The sequence below is a fragment of the Mandrillus leucophaeus genome, unplaced genomic scaffold (genome assembly GCF_000951045.1).
Source record: "Mandrillus leucophaeus isolate KB7577 unplaced genomic scaffold, Mleu.le_1.0 Scaffold123, whole genome shotgun sequence".
Lineage (NCBI taxonomy): Eukaryota > Metazoa > Chordata > Mammalia > Primates > Cercopithecidae > Mandrillus > Mandrillus leucophaeus.
This window is the reverse complement of record NW_012100654.1, coordinates 637,214-649,977: the sequence shown is the minus strand read 5'-3', so window position 1 is coordinate 649,977 and position 12,764 is coordinate 637,214. Positions and strand designations below refer to the sequence as shown.

At 50.7% G+C, this 12,764-nt stretch overlaps 1 protein-coding gene across 2 annotated transcripts in view; it reads right to left on the bottom strand.

The window, feature by feature from the left end:
• Nucleotides 1-12,764, bottom strand: part of UROC1 (urocanate hydratase 1) — a 35,676-nt gene that overhangs the window by 20,442 nt on the left and 2,470 nt on the right. For both annotated transcript variants that reach the window (XM_011971512.1, XM_011971511.1), the window contains exons 2-9: nucleotides 8,397-8,527; nucleotides 7,321-7,414; nucleotides 6,149-6,208; nucleotides 5,701-5,829; nucleotides 5,477-5,538; nucleotides 3,602-3,668; nucleotides 3,358-3,501; nucleotides 1,695-1,783 (exon numbers count right to left, since the gene is read on the bottom strand). In XM_011971512.1, coding sequence (XP_011826902.1) covers nucleotides 1,695-1,783; nucleotides 3,358-3,501; nucleotides 3,602-3,668; nucleotides 5,477-5,538; nucleotides 5,701-5,829; nucleotides 6,149-6,208; nucleotides 7,321-7,414; nucleotides 8,397-8,527 — 776 coding nt within the window. The remainder of the gene's footprint in view (nucleotides 1-1,694; nucleotides 1,784-3,357; nucleotides 3,502-3,601; nucleotides 3,669-5,476; nucleotides 5,539-5,700; nucleotides 5,830-6,148; nucleotides 6,209-7,320; nucleotides 7,415-8,396; nucleotides 8,528-12,764) is intronic.

Below are 12,764 nucleotides of genomic sequence, written 5' to 3'. Positions count from 1 at the left end.
CATGTGTCTGTGTGTTTATGTGTGTGTGTTTGTGTGCACCTGTATGTTTATGTGTTTGTGTTATATGTGCTGTGTGTTTCTGCACACGTTTACACATGTGTGCATGTGTGTTGTTGTGTATATGTTTCTGTGTTTGTTACATGCATGTTTGTATGTGTTTACATGTGTGTGTGTTGTGTGTGTATGTGTTATGTGTTTGTGTGTTTATTTATATGTATGTGCATTGTGTGTTGTATGTGCATGTGTGTGCGTATGTATTGCGTGTTTATGCATGTTTGTGTGTATCCATGTGTGTGTTGTGTCTGTATGTTTGTGTAGGTGTTATGTGTTTATACTTGTTTGTGTTTGTGTGTGCATGTGTGTATGCCTGCGTCTGTGTTTATGTGTGTGTATGTGTGCGTTTATGTGTGTGCATGTGTGCACTCTGTGTGTGCCTGTGTGTGCATGCATGTGTTGTGTGCCTATGTTTATGTGTGCATCTGTGTGTGTATGTTTATGTGTGTCTTGTGTGTTATTGTGTTATGTGTCTGTGTATTTATCTGCATGCATGTGTTGTGTGTTTGTGTGTGCAACCATGTGTGCATGTGTGTGCTGTGTGTGCAACCATGTGTGCATGTGTGTGCTGTGTTCTCTGTGTATGTGTGTATGTGTGTTTATGTGTCTTTATGTATGTATGTGTGTCTGTGTGGCTACATGTATGTGCATGTGTTTTGTGTGTGTGTTTATGTGTGTGTGTGTGTACATGCACACAGTCAGGATGCTAAACAGCCTGAATAGGGATGGGAGTTAGGTTGGGGAAGCTCCTCACAGCACACCTGGAGTGTAGAATTTCTTCTATCATTGACGAAAAATTATCTGAGAGTTCTAAAGAGGGTGCAATGTGGTTGGATTGGTATTTTAGGATGATCTAGGTCAAAATAGCTCACTGCATCATTTCTCAAATTTTGTTTACATTTTCACCAGAAACAGCTTTTAAGTCCCTGTGGAGATTCTACTCGAAGCCAGGTCGGCAACCAGTGCACCAATGTGTCTTCCTGTAACAGGACTCTGCTCTGCACAGTAAATTAATTGAGAGGATGCTTCAAAAGTGGCATCCAAGCAGGAGCCCCCAGGGCAGTCTTCCCACCGTCCCACTGAAATACTTCTGAAGACTTTGCCTGGGGGTGAGGCAGAGAAACCCACTGACCACCCCTCAGCACCACGGGCGAAGCTCTGCCCTGGAGCACAGGGAGGGAGTGCACGCCTCGCAGGCTCGCCACTGCAACAGCACAGGGCAGTCCCTATCACGGGCCAGGCCGGTTTTGCGAGCCCATACAGCAGGGAAAAGAAGACACGTGCTTCGCAGAACCAGGGCGGAGCATGGGAGCCCCAAGAAGTCTGCCCAAAGCCCGTCAGAGCCAAGTGTCTGAGCACCAAGCCCGCAGCCCAGTGGCTGCCTCCATGCTGGCAATGACGGAATGTTGGAGGCCCTTCCAGAGGCTTCTGCCCTATCACCACCCGCGGGTAAGCCCTTGTGTGCATGTGCGTGCATGTGTGCATGTATATGTACATGTGCATGTATGTGTGGTGCCCACATGTGGCCAGCTGTCGGGCATTAAGCAGGCCCTACCAGGCTGCCCCCTGGGGGTCCTCTTGTGGTCTCCTGCTGCCATGTGTCAGGTGTCAGGTGTCTGGAGTTAAGCTTGGAACTGTACCTGAGCCTCTGGATGCAGCGGTCCAAGCTGTCAGTCACTTCCATCAGCCAGCCCTGCTTGTGGCGTTTCTCAAGGGCTGCTTTATCCACCTGGGGCCATGAGACATGGGGACACCCAGTTACAAATCTTCCCTAAGTGTATCATCCTCAACTAGGAAGGCAACATCTCCCGTAGGTCCCTTGCTTTTCTATAACACAGTCTCAGGGAAGACACCACAAGCTGCCCTCCCTCTATTTATTCCTTCTCCCACCTCCCTTATCAGCAGAACCCAGGTAGGGGTTCAGGGTGACACAGTTCAGCCCCAGGAGATAATCTATGTCCAAGCTAATCACAAGGACCTGTCCACTATCTCCATCCTCCCTTGCAGATAAGAACATCGATTTCATCTAAGACTAACCAATGAGATAAAAGAAGGGGTTTGGAGACATGACTTTCCTGATAAAATAGAGTTGTAGCAGCCACTTCCCTTCTCACCTCTTCCTGTCTTGAACATGGATAGGATGGCTGGGGTGGGGGCAGCAATTGTTTCTACAAGGGAATCCCAAGGAAATCTAGAGATATTAGCATCATTGAGCTGCCAAACCAATGCCAACACTGTTGGTTACATGAGAAAAATAAAACCCTATTTATACAAGCCGCTGTAGGTAGGTTTCCTGTTACCTGCAGCTCAGTGCACTCCTAACAAGCACAGGTATGTATGATGTAGGTTTGGCATCAACTGAGTGCAAATTCCACTGGCACCTATCGCCAAGCCTTGCCTCAAGGCTTCTTGCCTCCTCCACTTCCTACTTCCCTTCCTCTCTTTGGCACCCACCAAAGAAAGATGAGAGCCTGCTATAGTTGGGATATATTTGTCCCCCAAACCTCATGTTAAAATTTGATCTCTGGTGTTGGAGGTGGGGCCTGGTGGGGGGTGTTTGGGTCATGGGGCAGCTTCCTCATGAATAGCTTGGTGCAGTCCTTGCAGTAATGACTGAGTTCTTGCTCTGTTTGTTCCTACAAGAGCTGGTTGTTTAAAAGGTCCAGCACCTCCCTCTCCTCTCCCTGCTCTCCCTCTCTCGCTGTGTGACCCACCAGACTCCCTTCACCTTCCACCATGAGTGGAAGCTTTCGAAGACCTCAACAGAAGCAGATGTGGGCACCATGCTTCCTGTACAGCCTGCAGAACTGAGTCAAACAAACCTCGTTTCTTTATAAATTAGCCTCAGGTGTTCCTTTATAGAAACTCAAATAACTAAGATGGGGGCCACTAAGGGAAAGCTGCCTGTACTCACCTCTATGGAGGGTGACCTGTCTGCCTCCCCACCTGTTCAAGGTGGGGAGTCTATGAGTTTATTTATTCACATACACTCATTCCCTCCCATCTGTATTCCAGGGATGCGGTGGGATACAGGAAAGCTACACCCATAAATAGATGGTCAGAGTTTTGTGGGAGGGCAGCCGACAGGCATTACCCATGCAGGGTGATGGGCACTTTGAAGGCAGGAAGCTTACGTTGCCATGGGAACCCACCCAGTGAGGTCCAGTGGGGCTTTGCGGAGGAGGCAAGGGTGGGCTGGGCAAGGGAGGATGAGAAGAGGGGGTCTGTAGTGTAAGCGATCCTGGAGGAAGGAGGGAGGAAGGGAGGCAGGCAGGAGCGAAGGCTAGGAGCCCCCCAGCTCACCTCTGCTATCACACCGATGCACCCCACGATGACCGCAGCCTTGGCCTGAGCCCCACTCATTCCACCGAGCCCAGAGGTGACAAAGACCTTCCCAGCCAAGTCCTCGATGCCCAGGTACCGACGCGCAGCATTCAACACGGTGAGCTGCAGGGAGAAAAGGTAGGGGATCACTGCCCACTTGCAGCTCGCCCCCTCCACCCCCCATGCTGGGACGCCCACAGCCAGGCATGGCCCCATCTCTCACCACAGTGCCGTGGACGATTCCCTGGGGACCGATGTAGCAGTAGCTACCTGCTGTCATCTGGCCATACCTGACCACAGGGAGAGAAGACAGGCCCAGGGCTCAGCCAGTGCCAGGCCCAGGTCCTCCCAGTCACTCCCTTTAGGAGGCTGAAAATTAGTATTTACCCAAGAGGCATTAATATATTCTCCTTTACATAAAATATATAGAGAGAGCACAGACAACACAAGAAGGCTATGGACACCCTTGTCCCCTCTCGCCTCCCAGATGTTTTACAAGCAGATTTTGTTCTGTTAAGAACTGTAGTGTAATTGGTGAAGAATTTCTTTGGGGAATATTTGGCCGTATGGACTCCAGCTGGACGTGCACAGCATGCCCACACTATATGCTTATGCCAGGCAGAGACACACACAGGATGTTCACTGCAACTTTACATGCAGGGGCCAAGACCTGAAGCTGCTGAGATGCCCCTCCACTGAAGACGAGAGAAGTGAGCGGTGGCCTATGTGACCCATAAAACACCACAGGGCAGAGAGGGTCAGGGCCCTGCACTGTGCCATGGAAGCAAGCCAGTTTGGGAGGCAAGAGGGTTAAATAAATTAGTGCAATTGGACATTGTAGGTAAAGGAAGAATATATGAGATCTGCTTCCTGAAATACAGCAATCTCCTAGCTCTCTTGTGAAGGTGGGAAAGGCAAGGCACAGAGGCCAGGACCAATGGTCTAACCACCTAAATTGCCAAGTACACTTGCATAGAAAGTGTTTGGAAGAACACAGGAGACACTGTCAACTGGAGAATCTAGGATGTAGAAGGATCTCCTTTTCATTGTAGCTCCATTTATAATGCTTGATGAAATACTTTGCATTGACAGCTGCTGTGGCTCATGCCTGTAATTCCAGCAATTTGGGAGGCGGAGGTGGGCGGATCACCTGAGGTCAGCAGTTCGAGATCAGCCTGGCCAACATGGTGAAACCCCATCTCTACTGAAAATAGAAGAAAGTAGCTGGGTGTGGTGGCACATGCCTGTAATCCCAGCTACTTGGGAAGCTGAGCCGGGAGAATCACTTGAACCCAGGAGGCAGAGGTTGCAGTGAGCCGAGATGGCACCACTGTACTCCAGCCTGGGCAATAAGAGCGAAACTCCGTCTCAAAAAAAAAAAAAAAAAAAAAAAAAAAAAAAAAAAAAAAAGGAAAAAGAAAAAAAAGGAAAGAAAAAGAAATCGTTTGCCTTACCTCTGTAACAAATGAAAAGCTTTCATTCCCTGAGAGGGGGCGTGAGAGACTTCTCTGGGGCACTGGCAGCATTCTGTGCCTAATGGTTTTGGTTGCACAGATGCACACTTTGTCAGAACCCGAAATGTGGTGCATATAACATGTGGGCATCTCATTACATGCAAGTTTCACCTCCAAAGAAAAAATAACTGTAAACAAATATTGACTTCCAGTCAGTAATATTTACAATTGACTTTGAGATGCACACACACACAAAAAACCCCCAAAAAACAAGTTGAATGAATGGATAGGCAGAGGGACAGATAGACAGCCACATGATAAAGTGAGTATGGTAAGTAGCACATTCATCACAAAAATTCGGTGGTATTCACCGCAAATTTGGTCAATTTTCTGTATGTTTGAAATTGTTCATAATAAAATGTGGGAAAAGGCAGGATCTAAAATTGTAGGGTCTCTTGCATTCAAGAATATAAGATTTGTAAGCATATATATAAAACTACTAGGGAACACATAAAAATAAAATCAATTATGCTACAGTTCTGTGACTATGTCTTTCCAAACTTGTATTTAATATCACCATTTTGCTTTATAATGACCCATGGCTAACAGGGAAACACTGTAAATAGACTGAAATAGCGACTTACATTGTAACCCCCAAGGCAAAGAGCTTCTCATACTCCATCCGGGAGGAGTAGTTGGGAATGACCTGGAGAAGAGGATGGGGGCAGACAGAGGGGCTGAGGTCTTGGAGGGCGAGCACAGAGCCCGGGGGTGACGCACAGCGTTGGGGCACTGGGCTTTCTTTCTGGCATCAGCACCCTCTCTTTGGAGCCCTGGGCAGGTGCTGTGCCTGCTGCTGAGGACCCACCATCCCATTGGTGATGATGAGCCGGGGGGCGCTGCGGCTGCTGGGGAAGAGGCCGAGTGGGTGCCCGCTGTACATGACCAAAGTCTGCTCCTCTGTCATCTTCGACAAGTAGAACATGGTCAGCCAGAACTGGGGGAGGAGCAGAGCGTGGGGATTCTGTCAGCGGAAGCAGCACCCCACGCCCAGCCTCACACCACCGTCCACGCCTAGACAGCTCCTGCAGGTCCGAAGGTCTCCATTGCACTCCAGTGGCCCTGGTGCCTCCCTCAACACCACCTCACCCATTCCTATAACCTGAAATTTCCCCACACAGTCTACAATGCTGGAGCCTCAGGCACCAGGGAGGCAGAGGCCTGCATCCTGAGCCATGAGTTTGTAAGCTCCTAGGCCAGAGGACCAGACTCGGGGAAAGGCCGGGGTGGGGGCGAGGTCACACGGTGTGCAGTACCTGAGCCCAGTTGCTGAACACCTGCCCATTTCCTCCGTAGGTCACCAGCTCCTGGGGAAACTGAGGAAGACACAGGGTCATCTGAGATGAAGGCCTGGGAAGGGCCTATGGAGTCGCAGACAAGGAGAGAAAGGGCCCCCATCCCCTGGGGGCCCAATGGGGCAAGGAGGGAAGCCAGAAGGGTGAGGCCCAGAGACGGACACATCTGCAAGAACACCGGCCCCGGCTGCGACTGGAGCAAGGGCTCAGCTTGGGGTTAGGGGCGGATCTGGGTCTGGGGTCACAGTGGGAACTCAGCCTGGGGTCAAAGGCAGGGTTGATCTGTGACCAGGGCCTGGGGCCAGGGCCAGGGTTTAAGGCGTTCCCACCTACTAGGCGAAGTGGTCACATTCTGGCAACATATCTCCCCCAAGGAATGCAGGGACACACCCCAGAGACATTCCATTCTCAAATGTGGGCAGCTGCTCTGCAGACTGGCTCAGGGTGCCCAAGACAGGCGTAAGGGGCCAGATCCATGCTACCCAATATGGTGGCCACCAGCCATGCATGGCTTTTCACTCTGCTCCTTGCATAGTGATTTCAAAGTCTCAGGATGAAAAACAATGTAAAATATCTCATTAATAATGTTTATATAGATTACATATTAAAATAATAATATTTCGGAGCTGGGGGTGGTGGCGGGTGCCTGTAGTCCCAGCTACCCGGGAGGCTGAGGTGGGAGGAACGCTTGAGCCCTGGAGGTTAAGGCTGCCGTGAGCCAAGATCAAGCTACTATACTCCAGCCTGGGCCACAGAGTGAGACCCTGTCTCTCTAAAAAAAAAAAAAAAAAAAAAAAAGTAAAAAGTAAAAAAAAAATTTTTGATATATCAGGATGAATAAAATATAGTGTAAATTTGTTTATTTTTACTTTTTCATATGGCTGCTAGAACATTTAAAATTGGACATGTGTCCACTGCAGCCACAGTGACGTCCTGGTTTTGAGGCTGTACTACAGCCACGGATGCAACCACTGGGGGAGGCCGAGGGAAGGGCCAGGGACCTCTCTTACTAGCTTTGCAACTTCCTGTGAATCTATAATTATCTCAAAATTAAGAGCTTGAAAGCATGATGCGTGTGTCTCGCGTTCTGTTTCTGCTGGACAGTGCTGGGCCTCGGTTTCCCTGGCTATTACCTGGGCCACGGCGGGATCCAGGTTGTTCATGATCATATGCATGATGGCGGCGGCCGCTTTTGTCTGGCAGGGGTACTGCTCAACCGGGTAGGCCCTGCAAGGGAAAGCCCAACCACCAGTCTGCCCTTCCCACCAAAGCACAGCATCTAGCCTGGCCCCGCCCAGCCCCTGGCTGCTCAGGCAAGGATAGCCGGACCCGGGGCCTGCAGAACTAGCTAGGAACATACAGTGGGGCTCCAGAGCCACTAGGGCTGAGGGAGGTGGCGTTCAGGCCCCAACCCACCCTGCTCTCCCTCCCTACTTGGCACACTCCACCTGGGAGACAGCTGCTGGCAAAGCAGAACTGATGACTGCTCTTCAGAAGCCTCTCCCTCTGGGTAAGCAGAGTTTATTCATTTGTTCTTTCACTAATTCAACAAACACTTTTGGGCACCAATTCTCCAGCAGGTGCCAGGCCCGGAGGTACTGGCTGGAGTGAGGAACGTGGCTCTTACTTTAAAGGGAACAACCCTGGGATGACTCAAGGCAAGCCTGGGCCGCTGGCACCTCCAAGAACAATAACTGCAGATATGCACACCCAAGCCCCACCCCAGAACTGCTGGGTCTGAAGTTGGGGTAAGGCCTGGCAGCCCGTGTTCCCACAAGGCCTCCAGGGGTGCCGTGCACACTGCGGTTTGAGACCCTCATCGAGATCGTGAGGTATTTGAAGTCACTGCCAGAGCTCCCCAAAGCTCTTCCTGCCCTCTGGCAGAACAAAAAGCCATGGTTTTAAAAAGAGGTTTTGTGTACAATTTGGCTCCAGAATTGCACAGGACTGGCTGCTCAGGAGAGATGGGCCGGGCCTGAGAGTCCTGAGAAGCTGCCCCCATCTTCTGGCAGGCTCAGGGGCTGCAGCCAGCACTGGGCTCCAGCTCCCGAGACGACAACACCGAATCTTCTCTCCCCTGCCTCCTAGTCTGGACAGACTGGGTTTCCCCTCACTGCCGACTCTCCCGTTGTTCCTGGCCCCCAGCACAGTCCATTGTGGGAGCTGCCTGCCCCTCTGGGTCCCTCTGAAGCTGCGCCCACAGGCTGACCTCATTTCAATGTCGGGGCAAAACCGGTACATGTAGATGTGCCCATACAGTTGCAGCTCCTGGGCAAACTCTGGGGCCAGCAGCTCCTGGACATCCGCAGGGAAGTAGCGCAGGGCATTCCTCAGCGCCAGCTGGGGTAGGAGAGCAGAGAGGCAGTGGGGGCTGGGGGTCCAGGCCCAGTGTTCTGAGGCCTGGTGATGGGCCATTCTCCCAAATGGATTTGCCTTTGCTCCACTTAGAAGCCTGTTGCCCACCCAGAGACCGTCTGTTCTCACCCCGGGCCCATCTACAGTGTCACCTTCCACAGAAAGCATTTCCTGATTGCCCCCTCCTGCCCCTTTCATGGAGGCAGACTGATCCCTCTCTCTTCTTGCTTATGGTGAACCACTCCTGTTCTGGGGATGGCGCTGCTTACCCCCAGGCAGGGACCAGAAAGGGGCCTGCCCGAGGCTTGTGGCTACGGTGTAGGATGCAGAGGCTCCAGCGGGGAGAGTAGACCCCACATAGCCTTAAGTACCCTGTGCAAGTGCAAGCGCATACAAGAAAAAGCTGTCAAAAGCAACATATATTTACACACACACATGAACTCTTTTGATTGTGAGCCACGGGAAGCAATTCCTATGGCTACCCAGATACATACACCTATACTCCATGCAACAAGAACAAGACTCAGCCTTCCCACATGGGTTCTAATACATCCATCCTCTTCTAGCTCCTTTCATTTCACCGTCAAATCAGTACTGCTGCACTTCCTCAACTGATTTCGCAGCCTGCTGGTAGGCGGTAGCTGCAACCTGAGACCACTGTCCTCGCCATTCTAAAGGCAGTGCCAGCCTCAGCCCTGGGGCTTGCGGGGACATTTTACTCATATGCTAGACAAGGAGGACCTCTTTCATAATCAGTTGCGTCAAATGCATTAGAAACATTGTTCAGGTAATTACATAGCTCAAAAAGTACAACAAAGGTTCTGTGAAAATTAGTGAATTTAAAATCGTGTCAGTTGATGGAAATGACTTGGCCATTCTTAAAGGTGAAATGTGTAGGAAGCTCAATCTGTTCTGAAATGAAGCACAAACTTGTGCCCTTTTTCCAAATCCGAAATACAGCCCAAAGCTCTGTCTGCCACATTTTCCCCTTATATAAAATTTCCATTTGCTAACCATTGAATTTTTCTTTATTGCTGAAATTCAGTAATTTGGCCTAGATATGTCTTTGTGTTGATTATTCTATATCAAGGTTTTTTTTTCTTTCCAGGATAAACTGCCTTTTAATCTGCAATTTCGTGTTTTTATTTAGTTCATGAAAGTTGTCTTCTATTTTTTGCTTAATACTTCATCCCCTGTATCTAGGGTTACCTAATAGGCATGCAATAAATATTCTTTTCAGTGGGGAAGAAAGGCTCACTCTCACTGGCCTGGATGTAATCCTCCATGCCTCAGACAGGAGGCAGCACTCAGCATTCAAACAAGACCATGCGGGCTCACACAGGTCACGTGACCGGAACTCTGGAACTGTAGGAGAATAAATACGTGTTGTTTTAAGCCACTACACTTGTGGCGATTTATTACAGCAGACGTGGGAAGCGAATACAGGCAGTAACAGAACCCTGCCTCAGGCATCAGGGCACCTGTGCCAGGCACATGCCTGTCCTGCATGGTGGCTGAGCACCGAAATGAAAGGATGCCAGCCTGCAACGTTGTTCAGCCCACAGAGCAGGGTGTGTGTATGTGTTCAGCCTAGGACTTACTTTCATTCTAACCTAGCAGACAGCTTGTGGGGTAGTAGCTCACTTTTAAACCTCACCCACATGAAAGTTTCTGACTGTCACTATTTCTGCCAGAAATCATGGCCGCTATCCAAATGGCTTGGCTTCATCTGAGTCACTCTTGTTCCTGCACCCCCCTAGCGCAGGCTTCATCAGGGTCCCCACCAGCTCTACGCCGAGGCTTCGTTGAGAGCCAGGAGCTGCAGCCAGACTTCCTGGGTGCAGACAGCACTCTGGGTTGCATGGGCTGCAGTGGCTCTGCAAGGCTGCTGTGGCACAGGCCTACCACATGGCACATGCCCACTGCCAATCTCTGTTCTTTCCCCATCTATAAAGTGGGCATAACAACAGTATCCCCCTCAGAGGACTGCCTTGGAGACTCAATGAATTGAGGTACTTAGAACAGCCCCTGGCACACCGAAGTGTGTGTGAGTGCCTGGTTGTCAAAACTGTCATCTCCCACACTCGTGGGCCACCATGCTGCCCGTTTTTTCTTCCAGCTGGGCCTCTGACCTCCCCACTCCTCTGGGACCTCCATAGAAGCCTTTATACTCTGTGGGGGGCATAGTTAAGCAGCAGGTATGCCCCTTTTCAGAAATCTTCATGGGCTCCCTATTACCCATTTGATAAGGCCATGCTGTTCCTGGAATTTACAGTCCTCCATCAGCCGGCTGGGTCTGGCTCTCCAAGCTCAACACCAAGCCCTGGCCTGCAAAGAACCTTCTTCACTCTGACACACCTCAGATAGCTCCGTCTCCACATTTGTGCACACCACCTCCCCTTGTCTCCAAATGGCCTTTCTTCCTTCCCAGGCTAAGAACCTTGCCCAAGCTGCCACAGCCACCTCTTCCAAGGAGTCCTCTCAAGTTCCTCCTGCCAGTTGAAATCTGATGGGATGTTTGTTAGGGCTCCGAGTGCAACTCTCATTCATTCAGCAAACATCTGCTGCTGTCACTGGAGACCTGGAAATGAACCCGGTGGAGTTCTGCCCTCAAGAAGTTCAGGAGGGGAGTACATGGGTAGTGATGGGGACACAGATGCCGGCCATCTTCGGATCTGCTATTGGATGCTCGGCACAGGCGCTGTGGGTGGGGTGGATTTGGGGGAAAGGTCACCAGCACAAACTGCACATGGCGGGAGGTACTGAGGACATTTCTAACATGGGAACTGCTTCAGTTGTGTGACTGAAGTTTCCCTGTGCATAGTGAGAGCTGTGTCGGGCGCATGCTGAGAGTGTCCTGATTAACTTGGCAAAGGGAGGCCCCGCTCCAGTCGTAGAGCTCCGTTAAAGATGAGCAAAGAATGACGCACACGTTAGTTCATCCAAAGCATGAAACACTACACAGCCATTCAAAGACGGGACCCTCTGAATGCACCAAGAAAGAACAACCTGAAAAAAACCTAACGTGTATAGACGCTTCTGCTTGTATTTTTAAGAGGGTTCACAGACGTCTTCTGCACTGCATAGATGCATAGAATGTGTTTCTGAAATTCTTGAGTAGTTTTCAGTAAAGAAAGGGTAGGAGGAAAGTCTATATAACCGTGTCACCTACTTTATTTCATTTGGTCTCCTCCACAATCCCCTGGTGTCATTGTTTTCATCTTCAGCTTGCAAATGCCAATAAATAAATAAATAAAAGGCTATAGTGACTTCAGAAGGTGAACTGCAGAATTTACACTTTTATACATTCAACTTCTTATCTCATAAAATTGTCTTCAAATACGTATGTTAAAGATCAACGAAACACATTTAAATAAAAAATAGAAGGCACCCCGTCTCTACTAAAAAATACAAAAAAACTAGCCGGGCGAGGTGGCGGGCGCCTGTAGTCCCAGCTACTCCGGAGGCTGAGGCAGGAGAATGGCGTAAACCCGGGAGGCGGAGCTTGCAGTGAGCTGAGATCCGGCCACTGCACTCCAGCCTGGGCGACAGAGCCAGACTCCATCTCAAAAAAAAAAAAAAAAAAAATAGAAGGCAAGCCACAGGACTCAGGGAGCCGTCCATAGCCCTCAGACCTGCACCCGCTCCTACTCCAAGGGCTTCCTGACCTTCAAGCAAAGAGAGACGTAACCCAGCAAAGCCCAGGTGGCCACTCCTCCACCTGGAGCCACCTTCTCCCAACACAAGACACCCTGGGAGCTGATCACAGCCACGTGGAGCTGATCACAGCTACAGGGCGCTGCAGGGGATGTGCAGGCCACAGGGCCCTCCCCGAGCTCCAGGGTGAAGGTCGAGGCATTGGTGCCCAGCAGGGAGGTGACCAAGGGGAAGAAACATTAACAACACCTGGACAACCGGGAAATGGGCCAAGGGAAGCAAAGGGTCAGGACCACCTGCTTGCAATCTGCTCCTGAGTACCCACCACCTACCTGCCCCACTCCAGGACCCACCACTTACCCGCCTCCCCAGCATCTGACACTACCCTCCCCTGGCCCCCAGTGCCCAACACCTACCCTCTCCCCATCTCCCAGCACCCACCACCTACCCTCTCCCACCCCCAACACCCACCAACTACTCTCCCCCTGCCCCCGAGTACCCGATACCTACCCTCTCCGCCCCCAATGTCCATACCTACCCTCCCTTGTACCCCAGTGCCTGCCAT